This window comes from Triturus cristatus, chromosome 11, assembly GCF_964204655.1.
Source record: "Triturus cristatus chromosome 11, aTriCri1.1, whole genome shotgun sequence".
NCBI classification, from domain to species: Eukaryota; Metazoa; Chordata; class Amphibia; order Caudata; family Salamandridae; genus Triturus; species Triturus cristatus.
In genome coordinates, this window is record NC_140594.1 from 146,885,093 (window position 1) to 146,911,592 (window position 26,500).

The 26,500-nt window shown below is 46.2% G+C and overlaps 1 protein-coding gene across 1 annotated transcript in view; it reads right to left on the bottom strand.

The window, feature by feature from the left end:
- TCTN2 (tectonic family member 2) overlaps positions 1-26,500 on the bottom strand; it is a 251,876-nt gene that overhangs the window by 39,315 nt on the left and 186,061 nt on the right. Inside the window, exon 14 of the mRNA XM_085636293.1 lies at positions 25,027-25,130. Coding sequence (XP_085492419.1) covers positions 25,027-25,130 — 104 coding nt within the window. The remainder of the gene's footprint in view (positions 1-25,026; positions 25,131-26,500) is intronic.

Sequence of the window (26,500 nt, forward strand, 5' to 3'; positions counted from 1 at the left end):
CGGAGCACTCACCCCCAGTCAACTGATCTGGGTTTAATCCATCATCATTCTTTAGCTCACTCCACCCCAGTTCAGACATGGCCATATGCAAATCAGTCTGACCCTGTGCATCATGGGAACAGTCCAGCCCGAACTGCCAAGCCATGTCTTCCCTGGACCGGAAACAAGCATCCTGGGACCGGTTTCAAGTTCATAACCCTCATCAGCCAGGCTATCTTGAATCCAGTGGACCCACATCTGGGAATACCCTGCCAACTTAGGGCGAACAAAGCGATACCAAAGGAGATGATGGACGGAGCGCTTGAGCAAATCAAACACTCACCCCCAGTCAACTCATCGGGGTAGGGCCGGCGCCGTCTGACAATGCAGATCCCAGGCAGGAACAAAATGGTCCTGGAACCGGGGCAAGGGTGGAACGAACTGCACCCACTGCGGTGCTGGGGCCAGAGCCGGCAGCGCCGGACCTCGTGGCACCAGGGCCGGAGCCAACGGCGTAGGATCCTGTGGCGCCTAAGCTGGATCCGCCGGCAGCCACGACTGGCCAACAGGATCGGGGCCGCGGGGTCCGAAGGCGCGCCGGCGGGAGCCCTAGGCCTAACAAGGCGGACCATGGTGGCAAGAAACTCTTGCACCTGTTCGGGAGTCGTCGACGGACCCGGGTAAGGCGGTTAGGCCGTGGAACACCCAGGCTCCAAGGGAGCCGCAGGGGCAGAACCCCTGTCCCCCCTTCCTAGGAGCGACGGGGGGGGGGGGGGGGGACGTCGGAGAGCGAACACGCTTCTTCAACTTCTTTTTATGTCGTCGCTTATTGGAATCCGAGGACGAAGACTTGGAGCCCGAGGAGCGACGACTGCGGCCCCGCGAGCAGTCCCGGGAACGGTCCCTGGACCTGGAGCGGCGTTGGGACGAGTGCCAGACCTCCAGCAGCTTCCAGCGCCACTCCCTCAAGGCATTCAGGGCCATGGCTCGACAGTCCCAGCAGGACCGGGAGTCATGTTCGGTCTCCAGGCAGTAGAGGCAAACATCATGGGGGTCCGCCACCGACATGTTGCGATGGCAGGCCCTACAAGACTTAAAGCCAGGCATCCCTAAGTGCACCAGGAGAAAAAAGGGGAGACAAAAGTCTCAAAAGAGTAGTCAAAAAGTGACTAAGGTACGTGCTCTATCCGGATCTGCGCTTGCTAGCGCGGAAAAAGAAAGAACTGACGTCAGCGCGCATGGGTGGCGCCTACGTATTCTCCGTGACGTCATCTCGGCGCTTACGGTGCCAGCGATGGACGCGAAACCGCATGACGCCACCTATAGACGCGCAGGGGTACTGCTAGCAAAACTTTCCGGATCCAGTCTGACGTCTGGGGATATTCTAAGGTAAGGAATCTATCACTGATGTGTCTCTTTCAGATGCATGGATTCCCATATTGCCCTGTCATACCCTCCTAGAAGGAAGTGGTTGCACTGGCTGCTTTAATGATGGTTGCTGCCGTACTCAAAACTTTACGACCCACGGAGTCCAACGAACAACTCTCCTAATCTGGAGGCACTGTAGAAGTAGCAGTAGTGGCATGTTGTTTCTTTGCTGCTACTATGCTAACTGAGTCTGGTGTTGGGTCAGTATTGAGAAAGGCAGGATCTTACTTAAGAAAAGATCCATGGCCGATTCTAAGAGACCGGTCACTAGCAGTAGCAACGGTTTTGATACTGACCTGTGTTGAAGAGTTTCAAATATTACTGATGACATGGGAGTTGGGGTCGACATAGCTATATTAAGTCTTGCAGCTCCCCTTACCAAGACCTCTTGGAATGTGTTAATGTCCACCACTGGTGATTGCATGGAGGCAGGGAGTCAGAAAGAGTTCGAGAGTAACGCTCAGTAGACCTGGAATATGAATCTGTAGTGTGATGTCTAGAACAAAACTGCTGTGGAGAATGACAATGATAGGAGCGCCTAGAAGACGGAGGGGAGAGCCTTGGAGGTGAGCGCCTTGAGCTAGGATGGTGGGGCCTGGAATGATGGCACAATCTGGACCGTGATATGTGCCTCGATGTGACTGGTGCCAGTGGAGGTGTTGGAGGAGGTGGTGATGGTGGTGGAGGCGGAGGAGGAGGAGGAAGAGGTGGCGGAAGAGGAGAAGGTGCTGGAGGAGAACGTGGTTCGACCCTTAAAAAGGGGAGTATGTCCTGGAGTACTCCGAATCTGGAGAGGAGTAAAATTTGTTTCCTCTTCTTTCTCGACTCCTGTAGCCTTGAAGACGTCGAAAGAGTTTGACGTCGAGCTGTTGTCAACAGTGATCTTCGACAGCACCTTGACGTTGGTATCGATCTCGACGTCGATCTGGATCTCAACGGTAACCATTGTGGGAGCCCGGTAGTCGATGAGCTTCTCGATGTCGAAAGAGGCTTGCGTGTGGACTGGGATGTCCTCGATGTCGATATACCTTGTCTCAAAGCTGATCTGCGGCACTTCCTTGACATCGAATGTTGGATTGACGGCAAACAGGTAGGCGCTGTACCTCTCCTCGACATTGTTCCTTTCGGCCGGGATAGATTGCGATTTTCTGCAGTTTTCTTCCTAGCACACCATCCAGAGATAGGTGACAGAGCCCTGGTAGAGGACTGACCCTCTCCTCACCCTGAGGTCCCACCTTCCGACTGAGTCTGTTGTTGTCTTCGCTCCTCAGTGTCATGAAGGCAAATTTTCTCCCTGTCCTTAAGGGTGCATTTTGTGAAGTTCCTGTAGTTGGGACAAGATTCAGGAACAGGACTGTCTGGGAGGCAGATAATACACACCTCATGAGGGTCTATTTTAGCCTTTTTCTCCCACAGGCTGGGCATTTGACAAACAGAGAAGGCATTAACCTGTCAAAAATCCTCTATTTTCTGTCAGAAAAAAACAGAAAAAGACAGGGAGAGATTAAACGTGTTGAGTGAAATGGTTTTCAACAAGTTTTAGTTGAAAATTCTGAAGAAAAAAGCCATGAGTGGCCGAGCTCAAAGCTCTGGAGGTCCTGTCAGCAGGAGCCAGCAAAAAGAACTGAAGCAACTGTTACCTGCTCAGTATGATGGGATACTGGGGGTCACTGGGTTCTTTTAAACTTAAAATGGCAGCCTATGGGGCTACACTGTCCTACACTCTTTCATCTCCTTACTCTATCAAAAAAGGGTTTGTGAATTAGATTTATGCTTTTATATTAGAATATCATGAAACTATACTCATTTACAAGTCTCCTGGCCGCTTTTTAAATACAAGATGAAGACTTTGGCTATTGTAGCCTATCCCTATAGGCTGCATAATATTTTTCTTTCTTAAGTGATTCTGCAGGCTAGGGGTGGGCAGATTTTTGCGTAGTCGCGTTACGCAAAGTTCGGCAAAACGGTAAAAAATCTCCGCGGGCACGCGGAATTGCTTTTTCCGCCCGTTCGCGATGCGTTTTACCTGTTCAGGGACGCTGTTTGCGTGCTCGGGGGGAAATATCTCGCAAACTTGCTCATGCGGTCGTAAATTGGCGCGGCCGTCATGTTTCACTTGTCCCGCCCGCTCTCGATGCGTGTTTACTGTTCGCGAGCGCGGATGTCCGATGGCGCATCCGAATGACGTGTTCTCGATCGCAGGATCTCGTGGTGCACGCGAACGGATAGGAAAACTCGTCGCTGAATGCAGGGATCCCGGTAAGTCGCTCCCATGCACGCGAACACTCATTTGGAAAGCGCACACAAGGAAAAATTCCGCTATGGATCGCGGAATTTTTGGCAAATCCACGTTCTCCACGGAACGCGGAATTGCCAAAATTCCACATATTCCGCGAGCGGAGCAGAATTTACCGCCCAGGCCTACTGCAGGCCTTCCTGAAGAAAGGCAAACATATACACTTCAGAAGATATATTGTGAAAAAGTGCTCCAGGGTCACCGCACATGGGTGGGACTATTCAGTGCTTAAGATATTTCAATGGAAATCCCCTACTAGAGAAATGCCTATTGTGCCTGCAGTTCCAAGAAGTACAGTCCTACATCCGGTACCACAAGCCCCCTTTTACTGTAAGGCAGAGTTAGTTTGTGCCAGCTAAGGGTGGTTTGTTAACCCACCCAATCAATTTTATAAACAATGTATGCAGGTTTTTAAAGGAGGATCTGCATAAAGGGATTGGGATGTTTACAACGAGATAAAATAATCTCAGGTTTAATAACATCTTGATTGCGGCCACCGTTGCAGCCATCGAAAAGGGCAGTGACAACCAAGTATCCACAACCTCCTTTGTTTGAGTGTCCACCAGTCCACAGTTATCTCTCAATATCACCCAACATCTCTGTGCATCCTAATACCCAGTTACCTCATAGAGTCTTCCCTCCACTGCAAAAGGAATTCCAGGGTAGCCTAGACGTGGCTGTCATAGGAAATACCTCCAATTTGCATAGAAGCCCTCCAAATTTGATAATCCCCCTCACTACAGGAGTGATATTATCCACTGGTTTTGTGATGTATAAGAATATATTATCAGTTCATGGGCCAAAGGCCCCTGTCCAAATAATATGCTCTTGAGCGCACAAGCCAGTGGATCCACAGAGATAGCAGATAGGAGCAGGGACACCAGACACCCTTGTCCAGTGCTTCTTGTAATCAATATGGACACTCACATATTCCCAGTGAGTCTCACTCAGGCTCTAGGTGACATTTATAGAAGAGAAATCCATTCCACTAGTCCCAGTTTCCACAGCACAAATAAAGGTCACTGCAAGGAATCAAATGTTGTTTCTGTGTTAAGCACCAGTACCCCTCCAAGGAGATCAGGATAATTCTGGTGTAAGAGGGAAAAGAAAGTATATAGGTTATCCAACATTGAGTGACAAGTGATGAAGTCGGACTGCCTTCGCAGCACCAGCCCTGAAATATATAGCATTAATCACATTGTTATTACTTTAGCAAGTATATTAATATCAACGTTCATTAGGGATAGGCTTCCACAGGATGCACGACAACGGTGCCTACCTGGTCTTTGCAAAGTAATTATGACAGCTTCTCTTAAGGTGGGAGGAAGAACACCCTGCTCTCTGGCCTCCTCAAACATCTTTAGAACATGCAGAGCTAGGCCATTGATACAATTCTGCCAGCAGCCCATTCCAACTGGTACTTTGCTCCCCGCCTTTAATTGTATGGCCGCTCGTATTTCCTCTAGACATACACTGCATCAGCCGGTCACTTTAACGGCCTCCAACCAGACTATTTCTACCTATTCTTGTTAGAGGTTGACTTCGCTCCCTTGTGTGACCCTTGCATACAGTGCAGTGTGCAAGAATACACAGTATTTAGTGAAGAATGTAAATATTTTAGGGGTAGTCCGACAGGTCCAATCCATGACATCCTCCACCTCAAATACCTCATAGCTAGCATCCTGCTTGGTAGTTCACTCTCCCCGTATCGTTTTGTACTGGCAGATTTTCCTAGGTACTGGTCGTCCCAGTCCGCTTATTCCAGAAAATCTAAACTTTATTTTATTTCCTCCAATGTCTCCTGCTTGTGCAATCTAGTTTAAATCCCTTTCAAAGTTTTAAGTTCCACTTCTAATCTATCTAAAGCTGTCCAGATAGCTTTCAGCACCTCATGTTGTTTTGAGATGCATACTCCTCTGATAAATGCCTTAAAGGCCTCCCATACAATGCAGGCGCTTGGGACAGAGCTTACATTCATCATAAAGTAGTAATCAATGGCCTGAAGTACCTCCTCTCTAACACTACATCCATCAATGCCTCAGAGGGGAATTTCTATGTCCTACATCGGTCCTTAAAAGTTGACAGTCTCAATGTTATGGTTATAGCAAGTGATCTCCGAGAGTATGGGTTGCATCTTAGCTTTCGATACCCAGGTGCATCCGTCATGTGTGAATAGCCAATTGTTGATGCGAGATTTTGCGTAGCGTACCGAGAAGAACGTGTATCCCCTCCTATCCAAATTCTTATGAAACAGGTTCTATACATATTGTCTCAATTTTACCCATGTTTGTTTATTCTGGTACGCCTGTGATGCTGATGTTACTATGATACGATCGGGCTTCAAAGTCTTCTTAGCTCGAACTTCCTCCAGTACTCTATCAATTTTTAGGAACTTTCCCCTTTCATTCCTGCATCAACTTCATTAGTCAATATCTGTTGCTCTGTCATTTCAATGCGTGCGGTGTTTTTATCTAGAATCTCTTTCATGTGATCCAAATGTGCTGCAAGAATGTCAATTTTGCAATCAATGATGCTGAGGCTTTTCCAAATTGCAAGTTTTTAACATCAGCACCCAAATCATAAGTGTCATGGGACCTCCTAGGCAGGTTCTGTCCCCTCCAACTCCTTGCCCACATTGTGGTCAGGTCTCCTTAGGCTGAAGGAGTTTTGTTTGTTATCACCATTATCCATGGTTACCCCAGGTCACACACAGGAAGCTGCACCAAAAACGTTGTCAGCAGATTGCTAGTGCTATAGTGCTGTAGGATAAAATGTCACATTTTTAATGCAGTCTCAGAAAGGGGCATACATTAGTGCTCATTCCGTGTTTCTCAGGGCCCTGTCATCCACATCCAGGGTTTTCACTTTTGACTCAAAAGTTCTTCAAGGTCCTATACTATTTACTCTCAGGCCTCACATATATCTGTTTTTCATTGCATGACATAAAAGGTCCCTCCAGAATGGACTTGCCTCCAGTACCCTGCAATGGATGGCAGTGCTTTCACCAATCCTTAAGTTATTCTGCCTCTGTTAGTCTTTTAGTCATTTCCTCAGTCATTCTGCCTGCGGTGACCTCTCTCTCAAGACAGAGCCACGCTTGCGATCCTCCCTAGAGAAACAGAGACACCCTCCCGCACCTTAATCTGAAGTCGCAGTAGTGGGCGGTCAGATCACAATCTGCCCACACTTTTTTCCACTCACGTTATGCAGGGCAGCCTATGTATGTCAGACTGTACACGGAGCCCGAAGTGCTCATCTGTCTGGTCATCTCAGGCAGGCATTACTGTTCCCTTTCTCCTTAGGTGATCCCACCATTCCAGTCATCAGTACCACATGGCCTGAAGAATTATTTTACCTCATTAGGCTGCCTCAGTGTGACTGCCCTCATCTGTAGCATAGAGCCACACAGCGTTTCAGAGAGGCTGACGAGCCCAGGTAATACTGCCAGGCAGCCTCCGATCAGCTTACTCCCAGGTTTCAGACACCCCCCCTTCAGTCCAGGCCTATCACCTTACCAGTCCGAGTGGCACTATCCGACCAGAGAATTCATCAATAACAGTAGCCAAAGGCGTGACCTTGCAAACTGATATCGGGTATTACTTTCTAGTACGGTGTACAATCTCTGCAATCACTAATTATGCTGGATTTTTGGTTGGGTCACCAGAGCCTCTCTAGGCAGCAGCCATCATGGTTACGGTTCTCTGATGATCCCTCCCTCACCTGTAGCTGTTTCTTGCTGCCGATTAAAAGCTTGAGCACTAAAGCTGGAACCCAATAAGAGAAACAGAAAGAGACAAAGTTCTGAAGACCATTTCAGAAGCAGAAGGTTACAACAAAATAGCCTGGCCAATCTTGCTTTGATACCTAAATTGAGGCACTACCAAAAGAATCTGATCAGAGGAACCAAGCCCATGCAGAGGTGTATTGACTGCTTAAGAAACTTGGGGCGTTTGCATATATTACTCAACGGGTAACTTATGAAGACTATGAGGACAAATACAGTCAGAGGAGCACACAAACAAATGGAGAGTCACAAGTAAGTAGGTTAATCAACTTGGGGGACTGGGCTTGACTTTGCAAGATGGAAGGCGCTTGAGCTCCCACCCCACCACATTAATCCTGCACCAAAGACTGGAGCCGATTGGTGCTGGGGAACCAGTGGGAGGTCCACAGCGAGGCTGCAACAGCGTGAGTCTTTGGCGGATTTTGAAGGGTATGGCCCGCACTGTCGAGCTACCCGCATGGCAGATGCAGAGCAGAAGACGAGGAAATAGTGGTGGCTGAGTGGTGTCGGCACTGCTCTGATGGGCCCGTGAGCCTCCTCCAGCCCCAGCGACCTGACACGGTATGATTCATGGACACCTGGTGGCCTTGAAGATGCCACGTCCCCTGTGATGGAGCGAGGGGCGGGATGTCTGCTGGCTGCGGCCCTACTGGGAGTGCGGTGGAGGCTGCACTTACTCCTATGCTGTAAGTGACCACAAAGAGTCGTATTACATATAGGAAGTATTTTCCTGGTTAACGCTGGGCACACCTTTCAAAAGGTGCGCCCAGCGCTAGCCAGGAAAATGTGTTGCATTATAGTGAATGCACTGCTCCGAGGGCAGCCGCGAACTCTCGCTGCCCTGAGGGTAGTGCATTCAGGTGAAAAATGGAGCGGCTGCTTTAAACCGCTCTGTGTTTCACTGTGCAGGTGGCAACCCGCCTGCACTCTAAAGGAGATTAGAGATCCCCTTGCAGGAGGGTGAGGTGAGTGACTGCACCCACCTGAAAGGGGATATACTGGGGTCCATGGGACCCCCTTTTCCCTCTCCAGAGGGATGCCACCAGGGGGTGCACAGACAGTGTGCCTCCTGACAGTTTCTTTGCCTCTGCGCCCGCATCTGTAATACGGCACGGGCGCAGAGGCAAAGGGATTCCCTCATTTGCATGGATCCATGCCTCCATGCAAATGTGGAACGCCCTCTGATGATGGAGCTGGCGCTTTATGTGCGCCAGCGCTATCGGTATTGCAGAAGGGGATGTGCATGCGCCTGCAGCCCCTTCTGTAATACCAAAGTGACCCAGGCGTGCAAAGCTGCCGTAAATGTCCGTTGCGCCCTTAGGGCACTTCCGCAATACGGCCTCTGAGGAGCCAAATCTGTGGGTCGGTGCTTCCCTTTCTTTCCTGCATGCCAGTGCTATGACAAGGACGCCCACACGTGCATCAGGACACAATGAACCTGCAGCTTCACGCCTTCAGGATGTGGTCTGTACTGGGGGTGAGGGCGCATGGCACTGAGGCAGTGCCCAAAATTGTGGTGCGTAAGAACGGGGACAAGCTGGTGCCTCGGCTTGCTGCATACAGCAACCCACATAATATAATAAAAGACTCGGACAGTGACTATGTACGCAGAATACTCCTCTCTTCCGCGATCCTGCGTGGGTCCGCTGGGGAGCTGAGAACTGGATGATATTGTGGCTAGCAGCTTGGTCATGGAAAGCGATTGCCCCGCCTTTACAGTGCACCCCACACACCCATAAAGCAAGGAGTAGATGACACTGGTTCCACTGGCTTAGGTGGGGTGCAACGTGGTTATGGCTGGACCCCTAGCTGTGTGCACGAACCATGCACCAAGGGCAAACTTGCCAATAAAACCCCCCGAAATGTGAAGGGTTCCCAGGAGAGCCAAAGAAAAGTGATGGCCGCTTAGTTACTCCAGGATCGGTAAATGAACTGAACTGACCCCACCTAGGTGGTGGTGCGCAGCAGGATGAGCACCAACGGAGGCCACGGACAACCGCAGACTGGGGACACGAGTATTATCTCTGCCGCGGTGGAGGGACAATGCCATTGCCTTTGATTTCAAGATTGTACTCTGCAGATGTGCAAGTATACAAGAACTAATGTTGTGTTGTTTTTTTTGTTTGTGTTGGTTTTCAGTTGAAATGGTCGAGGACGTTGCACATTGACGGGGCACTGAGTAAACAACCGCAATCTGACACTACAAAACGGAGCCGATACATCCGGATCAATGTGGTTTCGTCCTCAGCTATAACACACACATTAATATCTGTGGACTAATGCATATCATAGATCTGCTTGAGAATCTCTCAGGGGCCCCATCTGTGGTTTCTCTGGACATTCAAAGGCCTTCGAACCTAATGTGCCCATAGTTTTTGAAGTGTTGAGCACCATGGGGATCAAGAGAAATCTCCTGAAGTGAATACGCCTTCTATCCACAGAGCCCCAAGTTCGGGGTGCACTGGGAAGGTGTATTCGGAAAGGTGGGAGCTCTACAGGGGCATCTGACAGGGAAGTCACCTATATGGTTTGTTCTGGCTCGCGAGCCATTGGTCAGTCTGATGCATGACAAAGACCAAATGCAGAGACTTAAGATAAGGGACACATACCAGGCAGTGGCACGGTACGCAGATACCGTGTTCCTGGTTCAGCAAGACCCGAAGCACAGTCTCCCCAAGCTTGAACAGTTACTGTCAGAATTCGGGAAACCGTCTCGACTTAAGGTCAAATGGCGAGAAATCCCATTTATTCCCGCTTACTAACATACATACACCTGACTGCCCATCTTGCATTGGCGATCCCTGAGATGGAAACATACCACTGCCAGATATTTAGGAGCCCAGATTTATCATATGGATCTGGATCTAAGGAAGGGTAATATGGCTAAATGTGTCAACAAAACACGGCAGGTCCTACTGTTCTGGCAGCGCTTACCACTTTTGCCTCTCTGCCATATGGCTATTATAAAAACTATCTTCCTTCTGCAACATTTTTACCTTTTTGTGGCCCTACCCCTATACTTGCTGAGATCCTTCTTGCAGGAGCAGAGATAGTTGTTCTCCGAGCGGATATGGATAAGGTGATAGACAAAGCAATGTGTCCATTGGTGGCAGTTCAGGCTGGACTGTTCCCATGAGGATGAGGGTCAAGACTTGTTTGCATATGGCTGGGTCTAAACTGGGTTGGCATGGTGAGCAAAAGGATGATGGATTTAACCCAGATCTCTTGACTGGAGGGTGAATATTTAATGTGTTTCGCATTCCATCTATCATTTGTGTCTTTTGCTTTGGACGAGGGGGGCATGGGAGTTTCCAATCTGGAGTCTTACCATATGACTGTCTAATTTGTATGGTTTGCAGGGTGGCTCGCAGTAGAGACTAACCCTGAAAGACAGGACTTTGGACCCATTCTAGTTGACAGGAGTCTCCTACAGGTGCTAGACGCAGGCCCAGGCACCCATATTCTCAGACAATAAGTCCTTAAAACCTGCAGGGACAAATACTCCAAGAGATTGCGTATGGATGTACTGTACTCCCCAGCCTTGCCACTGTGGGTGACACTCAACCAGGTGACAGTGGCTAACAATCACGCCACAGAGGCCTGGGGTCAGGCCAGGATGACCACAATGGGTGACTTGTATGCAGGCGGCAAGTTTCTTACATTCAATGAGATAGTTAGGGCTTCGTCCTCCACAAAGGCCAATGTTTGACATACCAAGCGCTGAACGACGCGATCAATGCCAACTGAGGAAAGGGCACTGAGATTCGACAAAAAAAGAGGCCCGGACTATACTGACACACTGGGTACAACGCAAGACAGTAACCAATATGCACTGTGCTTGCCCCTGTATACCTCATGTCCCAACTGCTTTGAGGGTCAAGAGGAAGCAAAAGTTAGATGAGGACATATTTGACAAAGACTGTAGGCGGATACAAGAATACACTAAACACGTTGATCAAAACCCCTGTTTCAAATACACAGAATTATTTACACTATGCTTGCATGTCACCAGCACATCTGGCAAATGTACACCCAGTACTCACATCCGACTGCCCTAGGTGGCAAGCTGCACATTCGACAACCACCTCTGAATGCAACACCCAATGTTGGTGACAAGCTAAATCGGAGGACTACCTCCCTTGAACATCAACGGACAAACTCATATATACACCCGGGTACAACAAGCGACGTAGGATACATGCTACATGAGGCAGGATGGGTCCCCATTCCCAGAGACACAGATTCCGATATGCACCCAAATCTACCATTGGCAGAGATGATAGCTGAGGGGAGCTAATACAGGGATCAAGTAATGTAGGGAGACAACCAGGTGGCCACAGGTTATGGGGATAACTAGCTGTGGGTACATACGAGTGGGAAGCGTGAGAGTGATCAGGGGAGGATTGTATGTGAATAGGTCAGAATGGTGATAGACATTATAGCATGATTACGGTTGACAGGTTTATATATTTATGTGTCAATGTTCACTATAATAAAGCTCACGTACCATATAAATGCAGACAATGAAGCTAACTGATAGGCAGAAGACTAATAATACTGTTGAGGACTGTAACTGGAACTATTGTGAAACAAAAAGTCGATCAACTTGAAAACAGCATTTTGACCAAGTTGAAGCCAGGATTTGGAACTTTGGGGAAGACTCAAAAAAGGGAATCTTCAACATTTGAACTAGAGCCCATCAAAACCAGGACAGCAGACATGATCTATTATAGTAGTTTCATTTGAAAGATACATACTGAAGAATCCATCAATATCTGTGCACAAAATGCCATGCCCATGTTCATCATGAAAACCACATTCTTAACTGGAGAGGTGTGGTGCAGCGGCCAGGGCAGCTGACTTCGGAGCAGAGGGTTCACAGTTCAATCCCCGGCTCCGGCGGCAGCTCAGCTCAGCACAAGAGGCTGGATGACAGTGAAAACCCTGCAGGATCCTCGAAGTCAGACCTCTAGGTATACAAGTTAATGGAGAATGACTGGGAGCAGGCCTGCAAAAGTACAAATCTTGTTTATTTATTTGCACTTTTTGTATAGGTACTCTGCATGATTGAGTTGACATTAGGCTCTGGTGAGAGAGAGGAGAATAGGACCTCAGCGAGGCAGAGTTTAGAGTAGAAAGGTTTACAATTGTTTTATGAATGTCAGGAGGGATTTACAGTTATGCAAGTGCTGTGGCAGGTTGTTCCACAGGTGAGGCTCAGCCACTGATGAGAGCATGACTCCTTTGGACCCTTTTGTCTTAAGGACCAAGCGAAGGTTGAGGTTGTTAGAACAGAGGGATCTGGACTGGGGGTAGGTCGCGGTTTTGTTCTGTAAGTAATTGGGTGCCAAGCAATCAAGACATTTGAACGTTAAACACAGTGTTTTAAAGGTGACCTAGTCCTGTACCACCAGTCAGTGGAGGTTTCTGCGATACTGGGTTATGTTATGAATTTTGTCCAGGCCATAGATAAGTTGTAGAGAGGCATGTTGGGACTTTTGAAGTGTGTTTATTTGGTAAACACGCAGGCCAATGAATTGGAGTTCCGGTACTCCAGGTACTTATGGTCTGGGTATGAACGGCAACAGTTTTTGAACAATGTTAGTTGCTGGAACAGTGATTTGACCAATGCCCGATTTTTAAGTTGAGGCTAAGGTCAATGCACCTAAGGATTCCGAGGTGTCTGGCCTTAGTTTTGACTGGTACACATTCCCAGAAGACGAGGGAGGCATATGGTCTCAATTCTCTTCAAGAAGTAGGGAAAACCTAATACGAAGGCTTCCATCTTATTACTGTTGAGTTTTAGGATGTTTTGACTCATTCAGACTTCACCTGCTTTTAGGCCAGTGGAGACATCTCTGAATTGGTTCTCTGAGCTTGTGATACGCAGGTATATTTGTTTCATCTGCCTAGGAGAGAAATAATGGTGTGAGGTAAATGAGGTCCATAAGAGGCTTTACATATATGTTGAAAAGTAGGGAGGCAAGTAGGGAGGCGAGTGGGGAACCAAGTGGTACCCCGACAGGTTACTCACGAGTGGGGAATCAGGGGGTACCCTCCCAAGTCTGATTTCGTGTGTCCTGCCTTTCAGGACAGATTTGAACTATTCATGTATTTTGTCTGTGATGTGAATCTATGCAGCAAAATGTTATGGCGCATCATATCAAAAGTAGTAACAGGTTGTTGAGGATCAGCATGCAGAGTGATCCCTGGACAAACATTTCCAGGATGGTGTCTGAGACATTTAGAAAGGCTGTTTTGATCCCATATTTGGAACAGAAGCAAGATTGGATGGAGCCCAGTCATCCTAGCCATAAAATAAAAGGACAGTTCAACAGAACGGTATGTTGAGTTGGAACAGAGTGTCACTTGGTCTAAACAGAGTGACTTCATGTGGAGAATACAATCAATTTACAGATTAAGGATTATGCCCCTCTCCTACACAATACATCACACCGTAAATGTTTCCACAGAACACATATGTGGCCGACTGGTGATTAGAAGTGAGTTAGCATGGAGATTATGGTGATCTAGTTTAAATCTGACAGGTTACAATTAAGGTTTCATTTTCTTTGGAGACTTGCCCAAATATCCAGCACATTTGATCTACTAAGATACCACACAAAACCTTACCCAGTTGTTAAAATTATTCTGGCTCAGATCACTGGAATTTTGCCTTAATATATTTATGAAATTGTCTGTCCTGAGGAAGGTGGAGAGTACAGAACAATACCACTGAAACACTGACATTTGTTTTCAAGATTACTGTTAATACTATGCTGAGTTCTTCCTGGGTGAATATGATCTTCACTACTGTGCGTTGCTGTTTAAATAACAGGATCCGGAATTAATCAGTTTGAGAATATACACAGCAATTTAGTCATAAAAATCTACTTAGTATTTAAATATCAAAGCAGTCTTGACGTAAAATGCTGTATGTAATAATGTTATAATTTTTATCTTTTGGTTGTCTTTTGCTGTAGAGAAGGCTCTGTGATTTACACAATTTTATTCGCACGTATTGTATTGTATTGTATAAAGTATTTATAGAGCGCAACAATCACCCTACGGGCATCTCGGCGCTACAGTACATAATACATTGACCAGTAGCTAGGGGGAGCCAGAAATAGAGCAAATAAGACCATAAAGGAAATGAATAAGCTCTAGGAAACAGCCAAGCCTTAAGTCTTTTACTGAACTGCAGAAGATCATAAGACTGTCTGAGTTCCAAAGGAAGGCTGTTCCAGAGTTTAGCTGCAGAAAAGCTAAAGGCTCTACCCCCTGACCTGGCTTTCCGAACCTTTGGAACTTTCACCAAACAGGCAGTGGTAGAGCGAAGACACCTGGTGGGTATATACCACGTGAAGATTTCTTGAAGGGGTACAGGTCCTAGTCCGTGCAAGGCCTTAAAAACCAGACATAGAGACTTAAACTGGATCCTCTGCATTAACGGTAACCAGTGAAGTTCAGCAAGAGCCAGCGAGCCTGATGACCGACGTGGTTTCATCAATGCCAATTTGGCCGCCATAATCTGTATTCTCTGGAGGCGTTCAGTCAAAAATTTAGGGGCGTCCAACAAAAGAGCATTGCAATAATCTAGTCTACTGAGGATAATACCACCCGTGACCAGTGCTCTGCCCGCCTCTGGTAGTAGTGGAAGAATTTTCTTCAGGGCTTTGATCAAAGAAAAACAAGTCCCTACCACCTTATTGACATGCATCTCCAGAGTTTGAGTAGCGTCAAACATGACTCCCAAGTTGCGTACAGCTTTAGCCGGCGCCAAAGTAGGCATAGATAGAGAAGACCAAAGATTCCCAGGAAAAGGGGGGGGGGGGGGGGGGGAATGCTCCCGGTGGTGCAATAGATAACCTCAGTTTTGCCTGAATTAAACTGGAGAGAATTTGCTCTAAGCCAGTGGGCAGTATCTCGCATACAATCGTGGAAGGCAGTCAGAGGGATAGAATGATTACCCTCCAAAGAGAAGAAGATTTGAGTGTCGTCGGCATAATTCACCAGTCTCACACCATGCGTTTTTATAATTTCGACCAGGGGTCGCATGTAGACATTAAAAAGAATGGGACTGATCGCCAACCCCTGCGGAACGCCATGGTGGACGTAAAAAAACTTGGACTGATACGGTGGAAGGGAAGCCGCCTGACACCTATCCAATAGATAGGATCGAAACCAATCGAGGGCAATACCAGACACCCCAATTTCTCCCAGTCTGGTCAGCAAAATTTCATGATTGACCGTATCGAAAGCGGCAGACAGGTCGAGCAAAATTAAAATACCGGATTGCCCCCTGTCAGCTCGCATCCGAAGATCATCCAGTATGGTCACAAGTGCAGTCTCGGTTCCATGGCCGGGTCGAAAGCCAAATTGGTCATCATCCAGCCTGAAATTGGATTCAAGGAACTCAGACAGACTTTTGCTAACCAGACGTTCAATGATTTTTATCGGAAAAGGAAGGAGAGAAATGGGTCTGTAGTTAGCCACACAGGTCGGGTCACAATTTTAATAATAATACTTTATTGCGTGATTAAAAAAAACCATTGCAAGTACAAAATTAAAATATCAAGAAAGATTCATTTAAAATAAGACTAATTTAGTCCAATAAACTTAGGGATATCAAGTTGTGCCTGCCAAGACGTTATGCCGACGGAGGATCGCTGACTGGGATTCCCTCACAGAGTTTTTTTTCTGCGTAAGCCATGAACCTTACCAGGGCACAGTTTAATTTGGTGTTCTTGGGGTCAAAGCAAGCCAAAACTGCTTCTCTACAAGTTCTGATCTTTCTTGTGTTCCAGTAATGTTTGAGAAGGGCCCGTCTTTTGGTCAGTAATTTTGGGCATAGACATATGATGTGTATAATGACTTCTTTTTGGTACACACAAAGTCGGCAGAGAACTCGTCCACGTTCTCTTTTCCATTTTGGCAAATGAACCAACAAGTTAATGACTCCCAGTCTCAATTTTAGGAAACTTAGTTTTGTTCGTACAGAAAAGGGTACGATTAGGTACTGCTGTGAGATCGGCAAGGCGTAAAATTGCAGCGTCAGCCACCCGTGACTTCTTTTAGCTAGGCGAGCCTTGTCTTCCACTATTGAAAGTTGTTTTGTACTTTTTTTCGCTAGCCGTTTGAATTCCTTCTGGCTTATGTGCATGCTCCAGAGATCGTTTAGACCTAAAGTGGTTAGGCCTTTTGCCAAATAGTTGTGACCTGCTCGCCATTTGTTTGTGTCAAGACTGGCCCACAAGTGGATGCCTAGACTTCCCTCCTTAGATGACCTTAGCTTGTGGCAGCACACAAGAAAAGTCATAGCTCTGGCAAGTGATTGCTGGCAGATTCCAAGTTCCAACCTGATTTGTGCCGGTGATGTTTGAGTTGGTAACTTGAACACCGATCTGTAAATCTTTGAAATTATTTTATCCAATTGGCTGCTGTCTAGTCCTTTAAGGACTTCACTGCCATAGGTTAGGGTAGGGATGATTTTCGCCTGCGCGACCTGTAGTGTAGGTGCAAGAGTTGGACCTTGTAGTTTCTTTTGAATTGAGCCAATTGCAAAAGCAAGTGCAGCACCCTTCCTTTTTTGTTCTTCTAAGTGAGATTTATATTTGTCATTATTGTTGTATATGACTCCAAGGTACTTATGGCAGTTGGATTCGACGAGGCTTTCCTTATTCAGGGTCCAGGACAATGTCTTGGCTTTCCCTGGACGAACCACCAGGATTTTGGTCTTCTTGTTGTTGATCACAAGTTCGTTCTTGTTTGAATATTCAAGAGTGGCGTCCAGGAGCCTTTGCATTCCGATCTTTGTTTTACTCAGCAGGACCACGTCGTCGGCGTATAAGAGGTTTGACAACAAAAGGCCAGTTACTTTGGGAGCGTGGGAATTGACCTTATTTAGGGCTTCTGGAAGGTCAAATAAAAAAAAGTTGAAGAGTGTCGGGGCCAGGACACAGCCCTGTTTTAATCCTTTTCCCGTTGGAATTGGGCGGGATAATTTTGAGCCGTCCCCGACCTTAATCCTGACCCATATATCCCGATGTAAAAGTTGTAAAGCTCTTAGGAGGTTGGCTGGAATATTGAGGCTGGACAACTTCTTCCAGAGCTTTGATCTGTTCACATTATCGAAGGCCACTTGGAAGTCTATGAATCCCATATAAAGTGGGCAGGAGCTGGACTTAGCTTGGTCAATCAGACAGGTCGGGTCTAGAGTAGGTTTTTCAAAAGTGGAGTAACCACTGCTTTCTTCCAGCAAGCTGGCACTGACCCAGAGGTCAGAGAGCTATTGCAAATCTGACAAAGAAGGGGGAAGAGCTCAGAGCCCAACTCCTTCCAGATTTTATTAGGGAGGGGATCTAAGGGGGACCCCGAAGATACACTCCCTGCAATTCTAAGAAAGGTGTCCTCTGAAAATAGCTCAAAATGGGCCAGGGTGGGTAGTAAGCCCATCTCTGTTACTTTGACCCTGTCCGACTCCAGTGCCTCAGTGTGATTGTCCACAGAGTCTTTGCAATTGGGTGTATCAGTTAGTCTTAGTCCATCAATAATATTACTTATTTTTTCAAAAAAGTAAATGGCTAGGCTATCACAGAGAGCTTGGGTCGGCAGAACTCTAGATTGTAGACATTCAGGGGCAGTCATGTCCTTCACTATTTTAAAAATTGTCCGTGAGCTATTTTTTGAGTTTAAAATAATATTGGCAAAATATTCCGACTTAGCCATATTAATTTCCTTCCTATATTCCCCTAATAACACCTTCCACTCAGTCCTGCCCTTATCTGAATACGTTTTCCTCCATTTCCTCTCAGCTTGCCGACAGGCCAGTTTCAGAGATTTAAGGTGGTCATTATACCAACTGGCCGATGGCCTACCTATTTTTCTACAGATTTTTTCGGGGGCAATTAGGGCAAGTTGACTTTGAATTTGAGTGCAAGGGGCCGTATAATGATCTTCTACTGTACTACAATCGTTAAAAAGGTCTTTAAAAGAGAGTACAGGAAGGGAGCTAGACTTTCTCTTAAGGAGTTCCCTCCAGTTTCTATTTTTGAACATCCTAGCCTCTCCAACGGCGAGCTGTGTTCTTCGGAGATCAAATATCCGGAATTTGATCAAATAGTGATCAGACCAGCCAACTGGGAGGATTTCGATCACTTCCAAGGCCTGTACCTTGGAAAAGATAAGATCAAGTATATTTCCTCCTATATGCGTGGCCTTATTGACTCCCTGGCATAATTCCAAGTTCTCACAGGCCTGCATAAGGTTACCAAAGCCGGAGTCCAGCGCCCCATTGCACCATAAATTAAAATCACCCAGTATAAACAAATTAGAATGGGTAATGGCCATATTGCAAATAACGTCAATTAGACCCTGTAAATGCGAAGACCTAACCGCTCCTGGCGGTCTATAACAAACAATACCCGCCAGTATACAACCTTTAGGGTCTTTAAGGGAGAAACCAAAAAGTTTGAAACCCTCTACTTTATCTATCTCTAACTGAGTAAAATCCAGGGCTTCTCTAAAAATAATCCCCACTCCACCTCCTCTTCCATTGTTGCGGGGCATGTGTAAAATTTTATAGCCCGGAGGGCATGCCAAGGTGTGCATGCACATAGGCCTTCTTAAAGATGCAACAAAATGTTTAGCCCTTTGTCAAACACATCTACTATAAAACATTTGTGCAGAAAAAGCTTTTTATTTTCACCACTAAAAACAAGCTTCATTTTAGGACTCATTTTCATTGCACTCTTCTTTGGGAATGTAGCTTAACTCTTCTGATGCAGTCTTTGCAACATTGGGCCTTACTCCCAACTTTCATAAAGATGTTGCTTTACTATAGGATTTTATTTCTAAGTCAGCTATGGCAACACATAAATCACTCTACCATGACAATTATCAAACACCTACTATTACAAAAACTCAAATACTATTGTATTTACCAATGCTAACTTCACATGTATCAGCTTGCACACTTGTGTGAATGAGGGGAAGAAATGAACACAAGATTGCACTGGGGGATGACGTGTGAAAAGAGATTGCAAAAACAAATTCAAATACATGGACTATGAAAACATCTACAATACACCAATATCCCTAAACGCAAAGGTTGAGATGTGCCTCTATGCAAAATCAAACCTTTCCCTAAAATATGCATGTACAGGAGTTTGAATAATAAACAAATACTACCCAACAGTGCGTGGGAAGTAAGTTTGACTGGATTTAGTAATTAACAAAGCTGATGCTTACACAATGAAACATTTTGTTTGTGCTTTCACCTGCTTTACCTACATCGTTCACTTTAAGTAAATTAGAAAAATCTTTAAAAATGTAAAAACAAATGAATTAAAGACCTATGTAACCAATATGATAAATCTCTACATTTAAGATGTGAAAAGAAAATCCCATCTACATTTTGTTTTAAAGCCGGAGTCAGTTCAAGGATTTTAACACCCCTAGTTGAAGTAACATGTTGCCAACCCTTACTTCCTAATGCCCTACTACCAAGCTCTAAAGTCTGTAAGGACAATTTGGTACACCCTTGCTGGTGGCGCACTTAGTAGCTGCCTGGTTTTGCCTTGTACTAGAAACGGGCATGGCTAAATCACTGCCATGCATTCCAAACTCGCCATGGCCTTATTCTGGTCTCAGTGTCAAGATGACAGACAGCGTTAGGAATAGACAATTTCAGAAATAAGAGAGGCAGGTGCCAGATTGCCCATAAAAATATGCAATATGGCTGAACTCTTAAAAGGGGCAACTGGGATCCAAATCTAAGTGACAGGGTAGGGAAGGACGTTTAACGATAGCAAAATTGCACTTTCAGGCAAAAATGCTTATACTAGCCATGCTTAGAAGGTGTCCAGCTGTCACTTAGCCCTCGGCCAAAGAAAATCAAATATTTGGCATGGGCTGGACAAGAGTGGACCAAGACAAAACAGAACATTTGACATGCACATAAAACGTAAATGACAACACAGGATCATCCACGTATGTACAAAAGCATTTAACAAAGCAACACCATTTATATAGATTTAGTCCTAAAGATAATGCTGGAATGGTAAGCAGATTTGTATTTGGGCTATTTGCTTTCTTTTAAGATTGCAGTGTCAAATTCTCAAATTCATAGCTCTCCTCTCATCTTACTACGTTGTTCACCGTCTCGTGATTCAATACTACAACCTGTTTATACTCTCGGTTTTATATTAAAACATTTTTTACATTTACAGCAGACTTTATCCGTATTTTTTTTTATTCTTGTATCAATTTGCACCCATATTCATTTATGTAAAAGCGAAATTATAATAAAAATATTTTCGCATTTTTTGCATCAATAAATGCACACTTATACCTGTATATTAAAGGGGTTTTAGTAAGCATTTTAGTATAAACATATGCACAATTGCAACTATTTACCGTGTGTAGGAACATTCATTGCTTTTTTTCAAACTTTCATACCTGTCAGCGTGCACAGCTATTGGATAAGCAACCATTGACAGTACTGAAAATCCCTTCGGGGTCGCAGGATCCATTCCATCAAGGAGGGGGTCTGTCGAAGAGCCAGGTGTTGAGGTTTCTTGCGAAGATGGGGGGCGATGTGGTCTGTCTGAGGTGGAGCGGAAGGTCATTCCAGGCTCTGGCCGAGCGGAAGGTCGTTCCAGGCTCTGGCAGCGCAGAAGGAGCGGCCTCCCGATCTGGTCTTTCTTGTGAGGGGTACCACGGCGTACGAGAGCTGAGCTGATCGTAGGGTTCATTTGGGGTGCGTGGAATTTGAGTCGGCTGTTCAGGTATGCTGGTCCGGTGTCGTGGAGGGCCTTGTGAGCGTGGGTTAGCATCTTGAAGGGGGCTCTAGCTTTGATGGGGAGCCAGTTGAGTGTGCGCAGGTGCTGGAAGATGTGGCAGTGTCTTGGCAGGTGAAGACCAGTCTTGCGGTGGCGTTTTGGATGTTCTGTAGCTTGTGGGTGAGGTTTTTGTTTATTCCGGAATAGAGTGCGTTGCCGTAGTCGAGCCTGCTGGTGACCAGGACGTGAGTGATGGTCTGTCTGTGTTCGAGGGGGATCCATTTGAAGGTTTTACGTAGGAGGCGGAGGGTGTGGAAGCAGGAGGATGATACGGAGTTGATCTGGCGGTCCATTTTGAGCTCTGAGTCCAGGATGATTCCCAGGTTGCGTGCGTGGTCTGTGGGGGTGGGGAGGCTTCCGTGGGCGGGGAGCCACCAGGTGTCATTCCAGGCGTCGGGGTTTGGGCCCATGATGAGTACTTCCGTTTTGTTGGTGTTTAGTTGTAGGCAGCTGTTTTTCATCCATTTGGCGACGGCTTCCATGCCTTCTCGAAAGTTGTGTCTGGCGGTGTTGGGTTCGTTGGATAGGGAGAGGATGAGTTTGGTGTCGTCTGCGTATGACACAATGTTGAGTCCGTAGGTTCGGACGATGGGGGCGAGCGGGCCTTGTAGACGTTGAAGAGCGTAAGGCTGAGGGAGGACCCCTGGGGGACTCTGCAGGTAATAGGTGTAGGGTCCGAGAGGAAAGGGGGAAGTCTGACACGCGGCGTTCTGCCGGAGAGGAAGGAACGGATCCAGTCGAGGGCCTTGTCTTGGATCCCTGCGTCGTGCAGTCTGCGTGTTAGGATGTGGTGAGAGACTGTGTCGAACGCCGCTGAGAGGTCGAGGATGAGCGCTGCTGTTTCTCCTTTGTCCAGTAAGGTGCGGATGTCTGTTGCGGCAAGGAGGACGGTTTCCGTACTGTGGTTTTTTCTGAAGCCGGATTGGGAGGAGTTGCTGAGTGATGAGGTTAGCTGATCGTCGGTGATTCTGGTCCAGTTTCTTTGTGGGAGAATGTGCTGGTGTCTGTGGATGGTGGGTGTTCTAAAGGTGAAGTGGACGCATCAATGGTCAGTCCATGGGATTTCGGTGGTGTGGCTGAAGGTGATGGAGTTTCCTGTTGTGAAGAGGGGGGTCGAGGGTGTGTCCTGCTGAGTGCGTGGGTTCGGTCACGATCTGGAGGAGTCCAATGTTGTGGAGGTTGTCCAGGAGGGATGTGGTGCTGGGGTCCAGTTGGTTGTCGAAGTGGAAGTTGAGGTCTACCAGTAGGGTGTAGTTGGTGAACGCGATGGCATGCGGGGAGATGATGTCCGTTATGGAGTTGGCGAAGAAAAGTCCGTGGGATCCAGGGGGTCAGTAGATGAGGGTTCCTCGGAGGGTGGAGGTAGGGCTGGCCAGTATTTTGAAGTGAAGGTGTTCCATCAGGTCTGTAGGCTCGTCGGGGAGTGTGCTCAGGCAGAGGGTGGATTTGTGCACGATGGCGATTCCTCCTCCCGGGCGGGTGGGGCAGTCCTTCATGGAGATCTTGTATCCTTGGGAAATGGCGATGGCGATGTCCGGTCCAGAGGTGGTGTTGGTCCAGGTTTCAGTAAAGAATGCTACGTCCGGGGTGGTGCTGTCGAGGAGGTCCCAGATTTCGGTGGAGTGTTTGTGGAGGGACCGGACGTTGAGGAGGATGCATTGCAGGGTCTTCGGTTCGGTTGTGTTCTTGTGGGCGGGTTGCGCTGGGTCCGTGGTGTTGGTGGTGCTGCAGGTGTGCCGGCAGCAGTGACAGCTGAAGGGTCCGTGGGTGGCATCTGGTGATGCTAGCTTGCAGCTGTTGTTGCGGCCTGGGTTGAGAGCGTTGAGTGCCGCTGGGTCGTAGCGGTGGCGGTGCAGAGATCCAGGGTTCCTGGAAGTGGTCGCAGTCGGGTCGTGGACGGGCGCAGACGGGCTTGTCTATGGCGCGGCGCGACCGCTGTACGGCAGCGCAGCAACCGCCATTAAGTAGAGGTCAGGGAGGGCTGGACAGATGGGAGGCGGAAGCGGGGAGGGGAGCTGGATTGGGCCGGTCGCACTGGCCGTGCTGGGGGGAGGGGCCGCGGGGGCAGCAGCGGCGGGGAAAACGGGCTGAAAAAACTAAAAAAGAGAGAAAAGTGCAAATAAGGCAGCAGAAATGCAAGAAAGAGTGGAGGAAGACACAGAGGACACAGAAGGAGAGTGAAGGGGGGAGATAGAAGTGAGGGAAAAAAACAAGTGAAAAAGGAGAGAAAAAGCGGAGCGAGAGAATGGAGACAGAGGTCCACTGGACCACCAGGGATGAGGCGCAGGTGAAACCTGCGGGTAGAGGAGGGCCCGATCACCAACACTCGAGAGTGCAGGGGCTCGGGTGAAGGCCTCATTTAATGATGGAGCTGCGAGGGAGGGAGAGCAATTTCACTGACAATGAGTCAGTGGCCTTGCTCCTAATCATGGTAATCCAACCATTCTTTTCTGAAATATGCTCGCCTTTACGCCCAGTGCTTAACATCTTTAGATTGCTTATTTTTCGTTTCTGTACATTCCTTTTGGATTTACATGTTGACAAAAACACTTAACAGACTGTTAAATCCAGTTTACACTGTTTGACTTTCATGTTAGCTCATTGCCCTTCAACCTACTTTTGGTCACCTCACCCCTTAAAGTGCTTTGAAGCACCTTGTGTAGAGCACCACAAGTACAACATATACTTTAAAACAACACAATGTGAAATGTTCACATCAGTGCCTCATTTCACAAAGCGTTGTGTCCATGAGTGAAACAGACACTAGCATGAAACAGTCTATGGATGTAAATCCTCTGATTTTGATTCAGAGTAAGGCAGTGTGGATATTTGCACTCACGATTGCTAAGGACAAATCATCGCTACGCAGGGTTGTTGACAGACAACTGAATGGCAAGGTGCAGGAATGTGGGTGGCCCTTGGGGCGTTTGTAGGTTTTTACAAACCTTTTCCACATTTCCACCATTCTTATTCCAGAGGACCATCTGCCAGGCTGACCAACAAATAGAGATGCTTGGTGGACAGGTAATAGAAATAGAAATCTACAATTTGAGTCGAATACCATTAATGTATTTTGAGAATGATCAAATAAGCATACATCTATGCCAATATGTCAGAAAATTACAGTTCATGGTTTTATACACTCTTTGTGAATTAAGCCCATAATTCTTTAAATCTGGATTCCAACATTTCAATATTTTTGTGTCATCAATTTGCCCAATATTTATCAGATAAACATATGTAAGCCTATCTGCTCATCTTACTGTCTCCTCTGTAGATTTAACTGCAAAGCTTAACATAATTAAACACTCAGTGATAAGATGATTTAACTATTCACTTCACACTTTATCACTGCAGCCTCACTACCTATTTTACATTAAAATAAATATTGCTGACATTAACATTTAAATTTTGTATAGAACTTTACCACTTGCTTCCCCTTATGTCTGATGTTTAAAACAATATTAAAAAACGAATCAGAGAACATGACTTGGAATATTAAATTTACAGAAGTACAACGACTAAAATCACATTCTCAGGTATAAGCATATAATTGTTGGTCCGTTGGAGAAAGAATGTGTTTTTACAATTGTATGGGGTGGTGGTAATGAGAAAGCTGTATCCTGATACTATAGTGATTGTGTAGGTCACTGCAAACGTCACACGGCAATTTAACAGTCTGTACATTACATACTCACATATAATTTCAACCCATTCAGTTAGATCAGTGGCTTTCGAGTTGCCTCTTATTGCGACATATTTAACTTGTGCAAACGATTTTAAGTACCTCACTATTTCTTCACTGTAAAACATAAAAACAAACATACATGAATATTACAAATGATATGAAGGTAAAAGGAGTGCCAAGTTGCTAGGTTAGCTTAGAGCACATGACCAGCCAGCAAACACTAGCAATTGAGAGAGAGCGTAGCATGACTGGGTATTTAATAAACCGAAATTAAGATCCAGTGATCTGAATGCATAAATTACATTCCAAAATGTTAAGCTCTATTTGAAGAATTACAAGAGAAGGGTCGCCAATTTATTTCTTATTTAATTAAATTTCCGCTGACCCAGAGATCAGCATGAAATGTATTTAGAGGAGACTTTATAAGCTGAAGCAGCATCAGTCCACTTAAATGGTTAAAGTGAATATAATGAGAAACAGCTTAAAATTACCAAGTAGAAAATTAGAAGCACAAGAACAAGAATTAAGCAACAGAAGAAAGAACCACAATTACCGTAGAAGAACAAGTAACAAAGCATTCAGAGCTGAAGATAGCTAAAGAGAAGGTACTGGTGGGAATAAGGAGAATTAATAGGAATAAATGAATGGATAGTTGAGTGAAACAAAAAGGAAAGAAAAGGGAGGAAACATGGAGAAAATGGAGACTCTAGAAGAAGTGGAGAAAAGAATAAAATATACTTTTAACATTTCAACACTTAGAAGTAACCACTGTAGGTCTAGAGTACAGGATTTATGCCAGATTTCCAGGTTTGCTCTGATTTTAAATGAGATTCGTTTTATGTAAGTTTATCACCTATGGCTATTTGAAGAATCTAACATGGGTCCATTCTCCTGGATCTATGTTTGACACATCTGTCTTAGTCCCCTCCATTCAAAATGTCTGTGACCACTGCTGGGTGGTGGAACATATTAAAAAGTGATCCAAACGCAAAGTGAAGTAACCCAAAATGCTTAAGGGGTGCTCCGTACATCTCACCACTATCCATTCCATATAAATCCCCTGTGTGCCTGTGAAAAGCAAAGGCCTATAACTAAGATAGCAAATGTTATCAACTTGGCATTTCCATTCCCACCTTTCCTTGCTCTTCTGCTTTTCTGAAAAGATGATACATTAACTATGAAATAAGGAGCAGGAGATGACATGATCTTCTGAGTCCAACACTTCTAACATGGCCTATCACTTCCACACCACAATGTGGTGCCTGTTTCTTATGTGCCTACATGAGTACTAGACTTTTTTGGAGACGTTTAAGTGGTTGCATACTTAAGCTACAGGAATAACACCTTTATCCGTAGATATTGAGTAAAGTAATGGAGAACCTCACCACCCATCATAGAAGATCTTGTCTTCTACTAAGAACAAGGTACCCAAATGTGCACAGTCACATCAGAATACTTATGACCATTTTCTGAGAGCTAATGTG